At 46.8% G+C, this 20,175-nt stretch overlaps 1 protein-coding gene across 4 annotated transcripts in view; it reads right to left on the reverse strand.

The window, feature by feature from the left end:
* Positions 1–4,070: 4,070 nt before the first annotated feature.
* Positions 4,071–20,175, reverse strand: part of TMEM94 (transmembrane protein 94) — a 182,576-nt gene continuing 166,471 nt past the window's right edge. For all 4 annotated transcript variants that reach the window (XM_063960629.1, XM_063960630.1, XM_063960631.1 and 1 more), the window contains exons 27-32: positions 19,354–19,435; positions 6,312–6,460; positions 6,130–6,224; positions 5,308–5,401; positions 4,747–4,917; positions 4,071–4,488 (exon numbers count right to left, since the gene is read on the reverse strand). In XM_063960629.1, the coding sequence (XP_063816699.1) occupies positions 4,416–4,488; positions 4,747–4,917; positions 5,308–5,401; positions 6,130–6,224; positions 6,312–6,460; positions 19,354–19,435 (664 nt within the window). In that variant the 3' untranslated portion in view covers positions 4,071–4,415. The remainder of the gene's footprint in view (positions 4,489–4,746; positions 4,918–5,307; positions 5,402–6,129; positions 6,225–6,311; positions 6,461–19,353; positions 19,436–20,175) is intronic.

Raw genomic sequence — 20,175 nt, forward strand, 5'->3', positions numbered from 1 at the left:
CAGTCTGCAGTGTCCCCCAGATAGGAAAAGGAGTAGCAGTATTCAGGATAGGGTGAAGTGGAGCAAAGAGAGTCAGGATGAGGCCAGATCGGAAGGGTTGTTAAGGTGGGAAATAAGTGCATGGATAAAAGTTTTCGTGGCATAAGAGGTGTGAAAGGTCCTGATCCTAGAAATGTTGTGGAGGTGGAAAGTGAAAGAGTGAGAATTATTTTCAACATCAGGGTTGAAGGAGAGGGAGTAGTTGAGGAAAGTACTCAGGCAGCAGACATGATGGACAACAGGGAGGCAGATATTATTAACAGAAAGAGTGTGGGGAACAATGAGTTTGGTTTTGGTCATACAGGTTGAGTATCCCTTATCCAAAATCCCACATTTTTTGTTCCCATACTGAGATAATGCAGGGCCGAAACTAGGATTTCTGTCACCCGGGGCAAGGTAGTCATTTGACCCCCCCCCCCCCCCCCCCCTTCCCCCGCAAAAAAAATATATATATATATTTTACAATAAATGAATAAAAATAATAAAATAAAAAATAAATAAATAAATAAATGAATAAAAATATTATATATATATATATATATATATATATCTGTTTCAGAACTTTTTAACCTGAAAAACTGCCTTTTCTAACAAATTTCATATCCAGGAAAAAGTGTCCCCATTTTACACATTGCGGCAGGAAAAAGTGTCCCCATTTTACACATTGCGGCAGGAAAAAGTGTCCCCATTTTACACATTGCGGCAGGCACGTGTCCCCATTTTACACAGTAAGCTGGCAAGTGTCCCCATTTTACACAGTACGCTGGCAAGTGTCCCCATTTTACACATTGCGGCAGGCACAGGTCCCCATTTTACACAGTACGCTGGCAAGTGTCCCCATTTTACACAGTACGCTGGCACAGGTCCCCATTTTACACAGTACGCTGGCACAGGTCCCCATTTTACACAGTACGCTGGCACAGGTCCCCATTTTACACAGTACGCTGGCACAGGTCCCCATTTTACACATTACGCTGGCACAGGTCCCCATTTTACACAGTACGCTGGCACAGGTCCCCATTTTACACAGTACGCTGGCACAGGTCCCCATTTTACACAGTACGCTGGCACAGGTCCCCATTTTACACAGTACGCTGGCACAGGTCCCCATTTTACACAGTACGCTGGCACAGGTCCTCATTTTACACAGTACGCTGGCACAGGTCCCCATTTTACACAGTACGCTGGCACAGGTCCCCATTTTACACAGTACGCAGGCACAGGTCCCCATTTTACACAGTACGCTGGCACAGGTCCCCATTTTACACAGTACGCAGGCACAGGTCCCCATTTTACACAGTACGCAGGCACAGGTCCCCATTTTACACAGTACGCTGGCACAGGTCCCCATTTTACACAGTACGCTGGCACAGGTCCCCATTTTACACAGTACGCTGGCACAGGTCCCCATTTTACACAGTACGCTGGCACAGGTCCCCATTTTACACAGTACGCTGGCACAGGTCCCCATTTTACACAGTACGCTGGCACAGGTCCCCATTTTACACAGTACGCTGGCACAGGTCCCCATTTTACACAGTACGCTGGCACAGGTCCCCATTTTACACAGTACGCTGGCACAGGTCCCCATTTTACACAGTACGCTGGCACAGGTCCCCATTTTACACAGTACGCAGGCACAGGTCCCCATTTTACACAGTACGCTGGCACAGGTCCCCATTTTACACATTACGCTGGCACAGGTCCCCATTTTACACAGTACGCAGGCACAGGTCCCCATTTTACACAGTACGCTGGCACAGGTCCCCATTTTACACAGTACGCTGGCACAGGTCCCCATTTTACACAGTATGCTGGCACAGGTCCCCATTTTACACAGTATGCTGGCACAGGTCCCCATTTTACACAGTACGCTGGCACAGGTCCCCATTTTACACAGTACGCTGGCACAGGTCCCCATTTTACACAGTACGCTGGCACAGGTCCCCATTTTACACAGTACGCTGGCACAGGTCCCCATTTTACACAGTACGCTGGCACAGGTCCCCATTTTACACAGTACGCTGGCACAGGTCCCCATTTTAAACATTACGGCAGGTGGTGGGGAGAGGGAGGGAGAGAGAGAGAGAGAGAGGAAGGGAGAGGGGCTGACTTACATTTGAAGCGGTTCTCGCCGCTCTTCAGCCGCCTCTCCCTCCTCGTCTGCGCGGCTCCGGGCTCCCCCTTCAGTTCTCCCTCCTCCGGCGGGGTTTCGTTGAATGACGCGTTTGCGCCGTGACGTCACGACGCAATCGCGTCATTCCGCGAAACCCCGCCCCCCGAGCTGGGCACTCGGGAGAAGGGGGTTTAAAAGTGCCGCGGCGGTGTTTGGGGGTCTCGGCGCCCCCTCCAATCCGGCGCCCAGGTCACCTGCCCCCCTAGCCCCCCCCTAGTTTCGGCCCTGGATAATGACATATATTATGTGTGTATGTAGATAGATAGATAGATAGATAGATAGATAGATAGATAGATAGATAGATAGATAGATAGATAATTATCTCAGTATGGGAACAAAAAATGTGGGATTTTGAATTTTGGATAAGGGATACTCAACCTGTATTTAATTTGAGAAAGTTCTGGGATATCCAGGATGGGATTGCAGAAACATACAAGAGGATGAAGAGAAAGAGAAAAGAAGGAAAGGTAAACTTGAGTACAATCAGCATGAAAGTGGTAATGGAGACCAGAAGAGCTGATGAGTTTTCCAAGGGAAGAGGTGTATTGGGAGAAGAGGAGTGGGCTAAGGACTACCGCCAGGTAGAGGAAAGGATCATGAGGTTGAAACAGAAGTTACGGTTAGTGAGGTAAGAAGTTAAGTATGAGAACAGTCTCACATAGACAGATGGAATTGAAAGTTTGGAGAAGTGGACATGCTAGTCATAGAAGCATCTACTTTAGGAATTCCCACTTCAATATACTGTATTTTCAGCAAAAGTACTGTATATATACAGTCTAACCTTTTAGCAGATAGGTGCTTTTTCACTTGATCCCATTCCTTATGGACTTAATCCTTTACCATCGCAAGAGGAGATCTTTTTGTGCTACACTCCTCAAAAAGAGATCTTTGTGGTAATGTGGATATTATTTATACAGTCATTCCCATAGACATGTTTATCAGCTAATATTCTACATTATGCAAAATAAATTCCTAGGTATTTCTTCAATTTTAGGAATAGAATAATCTACCATTATCCCTGAAGAATCCCTTTGTGAATGTGAAAATCTACCTTCTACCTCCTTGCTTGTATAATATGTTGTTCTTTTTAAACCCATCTCTAACAATTATTTTCTTTAGTTACAACAAGATTTTTTTTAAATTGTTGAATGATTCCCGAGCCAGACATGGAAGGTTGGAGAATTGCAACAATCCGTCACTAATGTATGGGGGCCTTAAGTCTGCACCTCCAGTGAGCTTGCTTCTTCTGGAATGCAGAGTAGCCAGAGTTCTACAACTGGAGCTACAATCCAAATGTTTAATGGTCTCAAATGTGAATACCAAGGCCAATATATACATTCTTCTCAAAACATAAATAAAAACAAACCACAATTTGGCTGATACTCTTTATAAATATAATTACACCACTCTTGTGGCGAATCATTATGGATAGCCAAACTCTAATTACATATGATTTATTTACACATTTTAGAACAAATTACATTTCCCTAAATCTCTTCATAAAAAATATACAACAATGAAAAAACAAAAACCTTTCCATTTATTCTGTACCCATTGACAGACTGTGGCACATTCCAGTGGTTCAAAGGACATCCACGATTCCATGCCAGTTAAGCCATGCACATGGCACAAAGGCCTGCAGAAGAGCAACAGAGTATTAGAACTTTGCGCCAGCAGGATTTACCATACACAGGGGCAGATGTATTAACCTGGAGAAGGCATAAGGAAGTGATAAACCAGTGATAAGTGTAAGGTGATAAACGCACCAGCCAATGAGCTCCAATATGTAAATTAACAGCTAGGAGCTGATTGGCTGGTACGTTTATCACCTTGCACTTATCACTGGTTTATCACTTCCTTATGCCTTCTCCAGGCTTAATACATCTGCCCCATGATGTGTTAGGGAGCGGTATTCCTAAGGTGCAAAAACCACTCCATATAGATTAGTGCAGAGGGGAAGAGACTATGATGGCAGAAGTGATAGGGTGTAGCTTCTCCGACTGCTAATTGTATGTAAACAGGCAGGGAGACTGTGGAGGCACAGGAGGTGGGGGAAGGAGGCACTGGTGGTGACAGCTGGTCTGGGGGATATATAGATAGCAATGTCAGCAGCATCCCTCCAAAAGGGAACATTGAGATTAAACACCAGGTCTGTCTGCCTGCCTCCCCCTCTTCAGAAGCTGAGGTACCAATACAGCCATCAAAATGGAGAGTTCATGCCGAGTTTGGTTTCAAACTGAAGCTTCTGTCGCTTTTGATAACGGACTCGAGCCCTGAAAGCAAAAAAAAAAAAAAACGCATAAGAAAATTTAGCATGTATGTAATTTGTTCATATTAGTCACATTTGATTTAGGTTGTAAGAAAACAGCAGAAAGGAGGGATCACTGAGTAGGATTACCCCTGTTTTAAATTTTTCTGCAGGCCAATAAGCCTACAGACTAGTTGCAGACTATAAAGAAACTATTTCATAGAAACAAATGATGGAGGAGATACAGTGACCAATATGTGAATGACATAACCTCTAGGCATACCTGATCTCATGCAACTTGACAATTTCATTGACAATAAGGACAAAAAAGAGGGAGAGTGGCCCCAGCAGCCACGCCAAAAGGGGTATGTCCCAAAGGTGGAAAGCGAGAGGTGCGTCACGATTTGTCCATAGCTGCAGGTCTAAAGCGGTTTGTAGTCCTTGAGCTAGAACCCTAAGAGACAATATGAAACCTAAGGAGGAGTAGCAAACATAAGCTGAACATGTTAAATAGCCTACAGAAGAATTGAAGGGTTCACTACGGCTGGCCGGCGGTCGGGCTCCCGGCGCCCAGCATACCGGCGCCGGGAGCCCGACCGCCGGCTGACCGACAGTGTGGCGAGCGCAAATGAGCCCCTTGCGGGCTCGCTGCGCTCGCCACGCTACGGGCACGGTGGCGCGCTACGCGCGCCACACTATTTTATTCTCCCTCTATGGGGGTCGTGGACCCCCACGAGGGAAAATAAGTGTCGGTATGCCGGCGGTCGGGCTCCCGGCGCCGGTATACTGAGCGCCGGGAGCCCGACCGCCGGTATACAGAAGACCACCCGAATTGAATACTCACAGCACAGGAAGAGTAACACTCCACCACACATTACTGAAAGGGTTTCTCTTCCACAGTGGCTTTGAACGATGGACGTGACTGACAGAGATAAAAACTGGGAAGAAAAAGAATAGTACATTTTTTTTTTTTTGTCATATGAAAATGTCATTGAAATTTTAACAAACAGGGTGGAGGGGGGGGGGGTGTTACAGAAATAAAGAAGGGAAGGAAAGGAAGGGAATTGGGAAGTACACGCAATAATATACATGGTCATACAATAGAATACAAAAACCAGAGTAAGGTTCTGATACAAGTCATTATATTCATATAATACAGAAAATTGTCAAGATACTGGCTTAGGCTAGAGGAACCCTAGACAAAATGATCACAGCAAAATATTAAATTAATTGATAGTAAGCAAAAAGTGAAACCCTAACGAGTTTGAGGCAGCAGAGACACATCTAACCGTTGTCTCATGGGATTTTAAGTACCTATAGTTGCTCCAGGGAAACCAATGTAGCCATGGGCAGGATGCCGAGGAGGTACAGTATAAACAGCACCTGCCGTTTCGAATTCGTAATGAGAGTGGACCATATTTTCAATATCTGCAATAGTAGGGACCACCTGGGTGCGCCACTGACAAGCTATCAGAATTTTGGTTGCTGTAAAAATATGGCCCAGCATATAACGGTCATTTTGTGAAAGGTCGCCAAAATAAACATGACAAATGGCTAATTTTGGGTGAGGAATGACCGAGACCGAGGACCCTTGTAATAAATATCAAAGTTTTAAAGTACAACTTTCCATATCAGTCCCACAAATCTGATTGCAGCGTTTGCTCACCTGTATGCAGGACAATGAGACAAGCACAAAACTTCTGACTTAGCAGCAGAGCCCCAGAAAGAGACCCAAACCAGTCTGGAGCCCCAGGAAAGTCACTGCAAAGAAATTAACATGAAAAATGATGATTCAGAATAGAAAGCCTAAAAATCCTGTTATACAGATACCGACAGTCTAGCCTGTACCTGTATACTGCGATTCCAGAGCAGTTGGTGGAGTTACTGTGGGAAGAAATGTCACAAAATCTCTGCAGAGAGAACCAGAAGCAGGCCAGGCAGCACAGGGAGGAAGGGAGGAACTTGAGCAGGAAACACAGCAGGAAATAGTGCTGGGTCTGAGAGTGGAGAAAAGGACCATCACACAAGTGCAGCAGTATGTAGATACTAACAATATCCTGCACATATCGGAGACCGGTAAGTCAGCTAGTTACTTAAAGACAAATTGATCTCAAATACAGAGGAACAGATTACATAGAAAGAAAAAATAAATATTTTTTTCAATATAGTGTGTGTGTGTGTGTGTGTGTGTGTGTGTGTGTGTGTGTGTGTGTGTGTGTGTGTGTGTGTGTGTGATTACTTTTATTGGGGTCCCACCATTAATCATTGGGCTAAACACAGGAATCACAAGAGGAAATAGATCCTGATTCAGAGGTGGGAGCTGCTGCATCTGCTCTTGCGTCTGGGGCCAGATTTGTCTCTGTGATAATATGCAAATGCTAGTATCAGTGTTTCCCAGGTGTAGATGTTCGAGTCTAACATGCCCACGTCCAGCATCTCTGCATGCTAGAAATAGCCAGTGGTTCTTTAGAGCCCACCATCGGTACACCATCCACACTTACACTATGGCCTCTGTGGCTTCGACTGTGCATCTGAGAACGCAACCACTTTCACTGACATGCCAACGACATTGCCATAACACGCCCATAAGACGGACTGATTTTGCGCTCACGTAAACCACTACCAAAGAATACCCATAACTTCAATGCCACCTTTCTGATACAGACTGTCCTGAATGCAGCAGCATCTTTGTGTGGACTCTCTGTGTAAAGCATGCAGCGTAAGGATGCACAGTTGCAAACAATCGCTTAGCCACGGGAACCTCGGCTTTGCATGTGCCTCTGACTCAGGCCCATAATGTGAAGGTGATATGGACTCTAACATTATGAAAATAAGATTTTACACTTACCGGTAAATCTATTTCTCGTAGTCCGTAGAGGATGCTGGGACTCCGTAAGGACCATGGGGAATAGACGGGCTCCGCAGGAGACATGGGCACTTTAAGAAAGACTTTAGACTCTGGGTGTGCACTGGCTCCTCCCTCTATGCCCCTCCTCCAGACCTCAGTTAGAGAAACTGTGCCCAGAGGAGATGGACAGTACGAGGAAAGGATTTTTGTTAATCCAATGGCAAGATTCATACCAGCCACATCAATCACACCGTATAACTTGTGTTAAACTAACCAGTTAACAGTATGAAAAACAACATAGTTTCGGTCCAAAACCGATGAAACTATAACATAACCCTTATGTAAGCAATAACTATATACAAGTCTTGCAGAAGAAGTCCGCACTTGGGACGGGAGCCCAGCATCCTCTACGGACTACGAGAAATAGATTTACCGCTAAGTGTAAAATCTTATTTTCTCTAACGTCCTAGAGGATGCTGGGACTCCGTAAGGACCATGGGGATTATACCAAAGCTCCCAAACGGGCGGGAGAGTGCGGATGACTCTGCAGCACCGATTGAGCAAACAGGAGGTCCTCCTCAGCTAGGGTATCAAACTTATAGAACTTTGCAAAGGTGTTTGATCCCGACCAAGTAGCTGCTCGGCACAACTGTAATGCCGAGACCCCTCGGGCAGCCGCCCAAAAAGAGCCCACCTTCCTAGTGGAATGGGCCTTAACCGATTTTGGCAATGGCAATCCTGCTGAAGAATGTGCTTGCTGAATCGTGTTACAGATCCAGCGAGCAATAGTCTGCTTTGAAGCAGGTGCGCCAACCTTATTGGCTGCATACAGGATAAACAGCGCCTCTGTCTTCCTGACCCTAGCTGTTCTGGCCACATAAATCTTCATAGCCCTTACCACATCAAGTGACTCGGAATCCTCCAAGTCTCGCGTAGCCACAGGCACGACAATAGGTTGGTTCATATGAAAAGATGAGACCACTTTAGGCAGGAATTGAGGACGAGTTCTCAATTCTGCCCTATCCACGTGAAAAACCAGATAGGGACTTTTATATGACAAAGCCGCTAATTCCGAAACACGCCTTGCAGAAGCTAAGGCCAACAACATGACCACCTTCCAAGTGAGATATTTCAACTCCACTGTTTTGAGTGGTTCAAACCAAGGTGACTTGAGGAAACTTAATACCACGTTAAGATCCCAAGGCGCCACCGGAGGTATAAAAGGAGGCTGAATATGCAGCACTCCCTTCACAAATGTCTGTACTTCAGGAAGAGAAGCCAATTCTTTTTGAAAGAAAATGGACAAGGCCGAAATTTGAACCTTTATGGATCCTAATTTTAGGCCCAAATTCACTCCTGTTTGAAGGAAGTGAAGTAAACGGCCCAAATGGAACTCCTCCGTAGGAGCAGTCCTGGCCTCACACCAAGAAACATATTTTTGCCATATGCGATGATAATGTTTCGATGTCACATCCTTCCTAGCCTTAATCAGGGTAGGAATGACCTCCTCCGGGATACCTTTTTTCGCTAGGATCCGGCGTTCAACTGCCATGCCGTCAAACGCAGCCGCGGTAAGTCTGGGAACAGACAGGGCCCCTGTTGCAGCAGGTCCTGCCTTAGAGGAAGAGGCCACGGATCTTCTGTGAGCAACTCTTGCAGATACGGATACCAAGTCCTTCGTGGCCAATCTGGAACAATGAGGATTGTTCTCACTCTTCTTTGCCGTATTATTCTCAACACCTTGGGTATGAGAGGCAAAGGAGGGAACACATAGACCGATCTGAACACCTATGGTGTCACCAGAGCGTCTACAGCTACCGCCTGAGGGTCTCTTGACCTGGCGCAATATAGCTTTAGCTTTTTGTTGAGACGGGACGCCATCATGTCTATCTGAGGCAGTCCCCACCGACCCGCGATCTGTGCGAAGACTTCGTGATGAAGTCCCCACTCTCCCGAATGCAGGTTGTGTCTGCTGAGGAAGTCCGCTTCCCAGTTGTCCACCCCCGGGATGAACAATGCCGACAGTGCGCTTACATGATTCTCCTCCCAGCAAAGAATCCTGGTTGCTTCTGCCATGGCCACTCTGCTCCTTGTGCCGCCTTGGCGGTTTACATGAGCCACTGCTGTGACATTGTCCGACTGGATCAGAACCGGTTTGTCCCGAAGTAATGCCTCCGCTTGACGTAGGCCGTTGTATATGGCCCTCAACTCCAGGACGTAGATGTGGAGACAAGTCTCTAGAGTTGACCAGAGACCTTGGAAATTTCTTCCCAGTGTGACTGCTCCCCAACCTCGGAGGCTTGCGTCCGTGGTCACCAGGATCCAGTCCTGAATGCCGAACCTGCGGCCTTCCAGGAGGTGAGCACTGTGCAGCCACCACAGGAGAGATATCCTGGCTCTGGGAGACAGGGTGATCCTTTGATGCATTTGTAAATGAGACCAGGACCATTTTTCCAGTAGGTCCCATTGAAAAGTCCTCGCATGGAACCTGCCGAAGGGGATGGCCTCGTACGATGCCACCATCTTCCCCAGGACACGTGTGCAGTGAAGCACTGAAACCTTTTTTGGCTTTAATAGGTTCCTGACCAGAGCTATGAGCTCCTGAGCCTTTTCCATCGGAAGAAAAACCTTTTTCTGTTCTGTGTCCAGAATCAGGCCCAAAAAGGTCAGACGCGTTGTAGGAACCAGCTGGGACTTCGTAATATTGAGAATCCAGCCGTGCTGTTGCTGTGTCCTCACAGACAGTGACACGCTGTCCAGTAACTTCTCTCGCGATCTCGCCTTTATGAGGAGATCGTCCAAGTATGGGATAATTGTGACACCCTGCTTGCGCAGGAGCACCATCATTTCCGCCATTACCTTGGTGAAAATTCTCGGGGCCGTGGAAAGCCCAAATGGCAACGTCTGAAATTGGTAATGACAGTCCTGTACCGCAAATCTCAGGAACGCCTGGTGAGGAAGAAAAATCGGAACATGAAGGTAAGCATCCTTTATGTCCAGGGAAACCATCCAATTCCCCCCCCCCCCCTCCAGGCTGGCGATGACCGCTCTGAGCGATTCCATCTTGAACTTGAACTTTTTCAAGTACAGGTTCAGGGATTTCAGATTCAAATGGGTCTGACCGAACCGTCCGGTTTCGGAACCACAAACAGGGTTGAGTAATACCCCTTTCCCTGCTGGAGAAGAGGAACCTTGACTATCCCCTGTTGCAGATAGAATTTTTGAATTGCAGTTAACACTAACTCCCTTTCTGATGGAGAAGCTGGCAGAGCCGATTTGAAAAACCGGCGAGGAGGCATCTCTTCGAATTCCAGCCTGTGTTCCTGAGAAACAATCTCTATTGCCCAGGGATCCACCTGTGAGTGAACCCAGACGTGGCTGAAAAATCGAAGACGTGCCCCCACTTGAGCTGACCCCCCCAGGGAAGCCCCAGCGTCATGCGGTGGATTTTGCCGACGTAGGGGAGGACTTCTGCTCCTGGGAACTAGCTGTGTGCAGATTTTTTCCCTTGCCTTTACCTCTGGCAAGAAAGGACGATCCCCGTACCTTTTTGCTTTTATTTGAACGAAAGGACTGCATTTGGTAATGAGGTGCCTTCTTAGTATGTTGTGGGGGAACATAAGGTAAAAAATTCGATATACCAGCCGTAGCAGTAGAGATAAGGTCCGAGAGGCCTTCTCCAAACAACTCCTCCCCCTTGTAAGGCAACGACTCCATATGCCGCTTTGAGTCGGCATCCCCCGTCCACTGTCGGGTCCACAAGAGTCGCCTAGCAGAAATAGACATAGCATTTATTCTGGAGCTTAGTAAACAAATGTCTCTTTGAGCATCCCTCATATATAACGCAGCATCCTTGATATGCTCTAGGGTCATTAGAATGGTATCCTTATCTAGGGTCTCAATCTCCGTAGACAAGGAATCTGTCCATGCTGCGACAGCACTACAAACCCAGGCCGATGCCATAGCCGGCCTAACAATAGTACCAGAATGTGTGTAAATGTACTTCATGGTAACTTCCTGCTTACGATCCTTGAGGGTAGCAGTATCCTGGGAAGGCAGTGCCACCTTCTTGGATAAGCGTGTCAACGCCTTGTCTACTTTAGGTGAAGATTCCCATCGTATCCTGTCCTTTTGTGGGAAGGGATACGCCATAAGAATCCTTTTGGGAACTTGTAGTCTCCTGTATGAAGATTCCCAAGCCTTTTCGCACAATTCGCTTAGCTCAAATGAGGACGGAAAGGTGATCTCAGGCTTTTTCTCTTTAAACATGTGTACCCTCGTGTCAGGGACAAGGGGTTCCTCAGTAATATGCAAAACCTCTTTAATAGCAATGATCATGTAACGAACACCTTTAGCCACTATTGGCTGTAATTTTGCATCCTCATAGTCGACACTGGATTCTGAATCCGTGTCGGTATCTGTGTCAGTGATCTGGGATAATGTGCGTTTCTGAGACCCAGAAGGTCCCGGTGCCACTGGGACAGGCATGGTCTGACTACCTGACTGATCCCTAGCCTCAGTCTTGTCTAATCTCTTATGCAATAAATTTACATTAGCATTCAAGACATTCCACATATCCATCCAGTCCGGTGTCGGCGTTGCCGACGGCGACCTGACATTCATGCACTCCCCCTCCTCCTTAGGCGAGCCTTCATCATCAAACATGTCGACACACGCGTACCGATACACTCCACACACACAGGGAAACTCTTTTCTGAAGACAGGTTCCCCTTTAGGCCCTTTGGAGAGACAGAGAGAGAGTATGCCAGCACACACCCCAGCGCTATATGACCCCGGAGAAAAACACAGAATGTTTACCCAGTAGCGCTGCTGTAATGTATAATCGCCAATTATGTGCCCCCCCCTCTACTTTAAAACCCTTTCACCGTGTGTCAAGCAGGGGAGAGTCCGGGGAGCTTCCTCTCAGCGGTGCTGTGGAGAGAAAATGGCGCTGGTGAGTGCTGAGGGAGAAGCCCCGCCCAGTCGGCGGCGGGCTTCTGTCCCGCTCAAACTTTGTAAAACATGGCGGGGGCTCTTTTATATACATGTACAGTGCCCACCTGTACATGTATATGAACGTTATGGTAAGAACTTACCGTTGATAACGTGATTTCTCTTATGTCCACAGGATAACATTGGGATATTGTCGAGCGACAGCGAAAATGGCACCAACACGGTCACGAGCTTTCTGGCCTCCCAGGATGCATTGGGGCCTCCACTATATAATCCCGCCCACTGACTCAGTCAGATCAGTTCTTTCCACAGCGATTTTAGGCAGGAACATTAGGTAGAGACCTGTACAGGCGATAAGAACACACATGCACACCCTTCCATACAAGAAGGAAGAGGTTTTAGTGATTGTCCAGATCCTCAAATCAGATGCGTCAGGGTGGGATCCCTGTGGATACCTGTGGACATAAGAGAAATCACGTTATCAACGGTAAGTTCTTACCATAACGTTCATTTCTCTGGCTGGGTCCACAGGATTATCCACAGGATAACATTGGGATTCCCAAAGCCATTTTAGTGGTGGGGACGCTCCTGATTGCACAGGAGGACCTTTCGCCCGAAGTCTGCGTCATGAGAGGCAAAAGTATCCAAGGCATAATGTCTGATGAATGTGTTTATGGAAGACCATGTGGCTGCCCTACATATCTGTTCTGCTGATGCACCCTGTTGTGCTGCCCAAGAAGGACCTACCTTACGTGTAGAGTGTGCAGAGACATTAGCTGGAATAGGGAGATCTGCATGAGAATAAGCTTCTGATATTACCATTCGGAGCCATCTCGCCAGCGTCTGATTACTAGCAGGCCATCCTCTTCTATGGAATCCATATAGGATGAAGAGAGAATCTGTTTTCCTGATGGCACTAGTACAATCTATGTAGATTTTTAAAGCCCGGACCACGTCCAGCGACGCTTCTCCCGCAGATAGTCCCGATACCTGAAAGGCTGGGACTACAATCTCTTCATTCAGGTGAAACTTTGATACCACCTTTGGAAGATAACTAGATCTTGTTCTGAGAACTGCTCTGTCTGGAAAAAAACTTAGGAAAGGAGACTTACAAGATAATGCTCCTAAATCTGACACTCTTCTGGCCGACGCCATTGCCAGTAAAAAAAGAACTTTAACCGTTAACCACTTAAGATCTGTTCTCTCAAGTGGTTCAAACAGAGGACCCTGGAGAAATTTAAGAACTAAATTCAAATCCCAGGGAGCTGCCGGAGGAACAAATGGAGGTTGAATATGTACTACTCCTTGGAAAAACGTACGTACATCCTGTAGGTCAGCAATCTTCTGCTGGAACCATACAGTCAACGCTGAGACTTGCACCCTCAAGGAAGCAACCTTCAACCCTTTATCCAATCCTGCCTGCAGGAAATCCAAAATCCTAGCTACTTTAAAAGATCTCGGATTGTAATTTTTTCCATAACACCAATGAATATAGGCTTGCCATATTCTATGATACACACGGGCCGAAGAAGGCTTTCTTGCTCTAAGCATGGTTTGGATTACTTGCTTTGAAAATCCTTTAGCCTCTAAGATAGAGGTTTCAACAGCCACGCCGTCAAAGACAGGCGATCCAGATGACTGTGACAACAAGGACCCTGCATTAATAGATCTGGACGTTGAGGGAGCAGTATCGGTGCTTCCACGGACATTCTCAACAGATCTGTGTACCAATGCCTTCTTGGCCAAGCTGGAGCTATTAGAATGATTGCTCCTTTTGCCTGTTTTATCTTTCTCACTACTCTGGGTAGCAGAGATATTGGAGGGAACAGATATGCCAGCTGAAACCTCCATTCTACTGACAGTGCGTCTACAAGGACCGCTCCTGGGTCCCTTGTTCTTGATCCGTACCTCGGAACTTTGTTGTTTAGACGAGACGCCATAAGGTCTATCTCCGGTAGACCCCATCTGTTCACCAGTGTCTGAAACACTTCTGGGTGTAGTGCCCATTCGGTTTCCTGAATGGTGTGCCGACTGAGAAAATCTGCTTCCCAATTTAGTACACCCGGGACAAATACTGCTGACAATGCTGGGAGATGGAGTTCCGCCCATTTTAGAATGGGAGTTACTTCCTCCATCAGACTCTTGCTGTGAGTTCCTCCTTGATGATTGAGGTATGCTACTGCCGTCGCATTGTCTGAGCGGATCTGGACTGGTCTTCCTTGTAGATTTGTCCTTTGCCTGAACCAGAGCCAAGTAAATGGCTCTTATTTCTAACAGATTTATCGGCAGGCGACTTTCCCTTGCGGTCCATTTTCCTTGGAACCATAGGCTTCTGAGTACCCCCCCCCCCCCCCCAGCCTTGCAGGCTGGCATCTGTTGTCAGGACTTGCCACTCTTTTATCCAAAAGGGTCTCCCCTTGTTTAAATGGTCTGTCTGTAGCCACCACGCTAGAGACCTTTTTACATTTAGTGGAATCTTTATCATCTGCTTCTTTATCGTTTGATGATTTCCGTTCCATTTGGTCAAAATAAGGTGCTGCAACGGTCTGGAGTGGAATTGCGCATATTCCACCATGTCGAAGGTTGATACCATCAGACCCAACAGTCGCATTACTGCATGGACTGACATTGTCTGGGCTTGCAACGCTTCCTGAGCCATGACCTGCACCTTGACTATTTTTTTCTCTGGTAAGAGAACTCTCTGTAGGTCTGAATCCAATATGGTTCCCAAATGAACCATCCGCTGTGACGGATTCAGGGACGACTTTTCCCAATTTATGAGCCACCCGTGTCTCTATAAACAAACTATCGTCTGTTGGAGATGGCTCAACAGTAAATCTTGCGACTTTGCTAAGATTAACAGGTCGTCTAGGTATGGGAATATTCTTATCCCCTGCTTGCGCAGACAAGCTACCATAACCACCATGATCTTGGTAAACACCCTGGGCGCTGTAGCTAGCCCGAAGGGCAGAGCTTGGAACTGGAAGTGTTCCTTGAGGATGGCAAACCTGAGGTAACACTGATGTGATAGTGCTATAGGCACATGTAGGTAAGCATCCCGTACATCCAGAGATACCATGTAGTCTCCCGGTTCCATAGCCAACATTATGGAGCGTAACGTCTCCATGTGGAACTTCGGGATCCATATGTATCTGTTCAACATTTTCAGATTTAGAATTGGTCGATATGACCCATTTGGTTTCTGGATTAGAAATAGATTGGAGTAATACCCCTGTCCCTTTTGTGATGGAGGTACTGGGACAATCACACCTGACTGCAGTCATTTTTGGACTGCTTCTTGCAGGGCATTGGCCTTCGACTCTATACGAGACGGGCTGATGCAAAAAAATCTTTGAGGAGGCTGCCTCCTGAATGGGAACCCATACCCCTGAGATACTACCTTCTGCACCCAGGCATCTGTTGTTGACTGTTGCCATATGTGTGCAAATTGAAGGAGTTGGCCCCCAACCCTGGAATCCTCCAGGCGGAGGCCCGTCTCTTCAGGCTGAGGGTTTCTGTTCAGGTTTGGAAGCTGGCTTTTTGCTAGCCCACTGCTTCCTACCCCTGGCTTTAAACTGGGGTTGCTTAGGCTCCTCTTTAGCTTTCGCTTTGCTTTGCCAACGAAAAGAGCGAAATTTTAAACCCTTGGACTTAGGGTTATAGGTAGCCGGAAATCTGACCCTTTTCGATTCAGCCTCTGATTCTAGGATATCCGATAACGGTTTTCCAAATAATATATTACCTACAAAAGGCAATGCTTCCAATTCCTTCTTGGATTCCGCATCCGCCTTCCAGGTACGTAGCCAGACTGCTCTGCGAGCGACTACTGACAAGGCTGAAGCTTTAGAAGCAACTGTACCTATATCAATTGCTGCTTCTTCTAAATACTGGGCAGATTGTCTTAAACAGCAAAAACGATCCACTTGCTCCCTAGTAGGAGAAGGGATGTCATTCTCTAGTTCCTCTATCCATTCGCCCATTGCCTTTGCTACCCAGGCCGAAGCCATAGCAGGTCTTACCACTGCTCCTACTAGAGAAAATATATTTTTCAAAAGGCTATCTACCCTTCTGTCTGTGACATCATTTAGTGAGGTAGATGACAGTGGTAAAGCAGATTTATGCATGAGTCGCAGAACATGTGCATCTACTTTCGGAGGAACTTCTCTTTTTGAACAATCCACAGCTGGAAATGGATAATAAGAATCCCATCTTTTAGGAATCTTGTACTTTTTACTGGGCGCCGCCCAAGACTCATCCATCATTTCCGTCAGCTCATCTGAGCTGGGAATACAGCTTTCACTGCCTTTGTTCGTTTAAATACAGGTGCTTTAGTTTTTAACACTGTCTTGACTGGCTCTTCTAACGAGAGAACAGCCCTTACAGCATTAAAAAGTTCAGCAACATCATCTGAACTAAAACTCTGCGACTGATCATCATACGGAGTCGAGTCTACTGTATCATCATCCGTTGTATCATCTTGTGTAGTCTGCCACATAGACGTATCTGTCTTAGTCTTATCGGTCTCTTGGTTGCTAGTAGAGGCTACTGGAACCAGGCCATAGGAAGGGAGCTGCATGTATGGGTTCATAGTGTAACCTAACCCCTGAGGTGGTGCTACTGGAGCCAACTTGTCCACAATAGAGGACAGAGTCTTTGCAAACATATTCCATGGTGGCTCTGTTGGTGGTTGAACCAACTCCTGTCTTTTACTTCGCTGAAAAGCAAAACAGTTTGCACACAAACCCTCATAAGTGACCAATTGATTCATATCAATTACCCCTGACTTACAAGATAAGCATGTTAGGGCTATGGGAGTGCTTGACAAATTCTCCTCATCACTTTTGCCGCTCACAGACATTTTATCTGATATTGACTACACAATTTTGTGACTGAAAAACACCCTATAATCAGTATATAGAGGTGAAATCAATCTGACCACAGTGCACCTGATTTGAGGGTCAGAACAGGACTGACATTACACAGAAAAGTCAGCACACATACTAGCAGTCAGTCACATGTTAAAGCATTAGACATTGTCATATTAGAATACAACCTCCATAATAACTTATACATAAGTAGGAAAATTGTACTTCTGTTTAACTGGTTCTTTTTTCAACATAACATGCAGAAAACACAGTAATATACAGGTCTCATATGCAATAGGTACTAAAAATTAACAATGCATACTAAAAAGTAGAAGGCATTTTTAGTACTGTATACCCTGCCTCCGGAGAGCGGGATACAGGGAGACTCACCACACTTCCATATCCAAGCAAAGACGCTCGTAAGACGCTGAGTGGATTCAGACGCTACTGATGTACACTGCCACTCTTGATAACTGATAACAGACACGGACGCTCACTGACGGACACTGAGCGATTTCCACATGTATGCAGACGCTAAGGCCTGCGACTCGGTCTGGCGGGTTTTATCTCCAGTGTACACAACCGCAGCATCTAAGCTGCGACCGAGTACCCTCGTGGTAGCGTCTGAGCCGGAAGTGAGGTCATTCAGTTCATGAAACGAGAGACACGCGGGAACTGGCCATGAACTCGGAGGAGGGACGGCCAGGAGAGCGTCTGAAACCCCCTGTTGACTTAAACTCCCAGGATCGCGGCCTCACCTAGTCCTGGCGCCTATGATCCCCAGAGCGTAGCGCTGTCACACCGGGATGTTCGGCGCATCAACACACTGTTTGTAGTCTCCACCAAATCAGTGTAGCTGTGTCCTGACCCCTCTAGTAAGAGGAAGTCCATAGACTCACCGTCTCCCCATGCTCCGGCCACAGCCTGGTTACGTCTGCTGGACCTGCTAGAACATCCGACACAGACGCCCGTCGAGACAGCACTGATACCCGAAGGTAAGCGTTGTTGCAACCCGGTGGGGAGTTGTTGGAGCGACTCTTTCTAATATGCGTTTAAGACGCTGTTAAGAGAAGTCGCTCAAACCAAAACAGTAAGTCTATAAAAATAAATTAATGAAAACTCAAGGCTGCTTTCACAGCAGCCCTGTGACCATGCGGCTTCCTGCCGCACCAAGCAAAAAACTGATCTGACTGAGTCAGTGGGCGGGATTATACAGTGGAGGCCCCAATGCATCCTGGGAGGCCAGAAAGCTTGTGACCGTGTTGGTGCCATTTTCGCTGTCGCTCGACAATATCCCAATGTTATCCTGTGGATAATCCTGTGGACCCAGCCAGAGAAATAGGTCATTTTGCCATAGGAGAGGTATTCATTGCTGCCCAGGGCGCCCCCCCTGCGCCCTGCACCCTTACAGTGACCGGAGTGTGTGAGGTGTATGGGAGCAATGGCGCACAGCTGCAGTGCATTACCTCAGTGAAGCACCCGAAAGGCTTCTGCCGCCTCAGAGTCTTCTTTCTTCTTTTCTTCCGGCTCTGTGAGGAGAACGGCGGCGCGGCTCTGGGATGAACGCCCAGGACGAACCTGTGTTCCACTCCCTCTGGAGCTAATGGCGTCCAGTAGCCGAGAAGCAGAACCTATCATTTAAGTAGGTCTGCTCCTCTCTCCTCAGTCCCTCGATGCAGGGAGTCTGTTGCCAGCAGTGCTCCCTGAAAATAAGAAAAAACCTAACAAATATGCTTTCTTAGCAGGAAACTCAGGAGAGCTCCCTGCAGTGCACCCATCTCTTCTGGGCACAGTCTAAAAACTGAGGTCTGGAGGAGGGGCATAGAGGGAGGAGCCAGTGCACACCCAGAGTCTAAAGTCTTTCTTAATGTGCCTATGTCTCCTGCGGAGCCTGTCCATTCCCCATGGTCCTTACGGAGTCCCAGCATCCTCTAGGACGTTAGAGAAATACTCTTTTACCCAATACAGAAGACAGTCTGAGCACAATTCCCAGCCAATGGGGTTCTGACCAACACGGTAGAAGAATTGCCACTGCGCTCACACACTCGTGTGTGGTCAGCATTGTATTGTGTGTATGTGTGGTGCTTGATGCCTGGGATCTGCACCAATCTGCTAGACGTTGCAGACGTTACGGAACAGTTATTTAATAGCCATTGTAAACAGTTAAAGCAAGAATATCTAATAACATAGCACTATATTTCCTGTTGGCATACTCTGTACTTACCTTTCTGGGTATAGATTGGAGGTTTTTTCCGGTTGCTACAGCCATTATGGAGTTGTCAGCTGGCTTTCCAAGCAAGCAGACACTACAGTTCATTAATGAAATCAAGTGAATAGAGTAAAAAGTAAAATAGTTGATAACTGATGTGTCAAAATACCAAACATACAGTCAAAATGCAAAGCTCCAGCCACTCTCCAGCCACTCATAACTTTTTTTTTTTTGCAAAATATTAAAAGGACATATTAATAGCACCATGGGAATAGAACTCAATTGTTACTTCTCAATTTGGGAAAGTGAAACCCTTTATTACTTGGAGGACAAACAACTTCTCTTCACTGATATTCTCAGAGCAGACAACCCACAGTTCCAACTTTTCAGTAATCAAAGCATTAACATGCAATCAGTGGTGAACGGACTTCTTTCAGCCAGAAGACGTTTGTAGCGCGGAGTCTTCAACTCCTGTCTGATTTTACCATTCGGAATATAGTGGTACAGGACATCACATAGAAGCATGTGGGATTGCAGCATTATAAATATTGCTATACAGTATGAAAGAGTAATGCAACTGCAGCTCTTCCGGGTTCAGTATGATTGACAACCAGATGGGATGCCAGTGGTCATAATACCGAAGCCAGAATCCTGAAATCACGACTGGGGCGAGATAAGTAAGTATCTCCTTTTCCCCAACACCCTAACCATCCCTTCCCGCAGCCTACCCCTAACCTCCCCCAGTGGTATCTACTGCTACCCCCCAACCCTTCCCCGCAGCCTAACCCTAACCTCCCCCGGTAGTGCCTAACCCTAAACCCCCCTCCCCGCAGCCTA

The sequence above is a fragment of the Pseudophryne corroboree genome, chromosome 3 (genome assembly GCF_028390025.1).
Source record: "Pseudophryne corroboree isolate aPseCor3 chromosome 3, aPseCor3.hap2, whole genome shotgun sequence".
NCBI lineage: Eukaryota > Metazoa > Chordata > Amphibia > Anura > Myobatrachidae > Pseudophryne > Pseudophryne corroboree.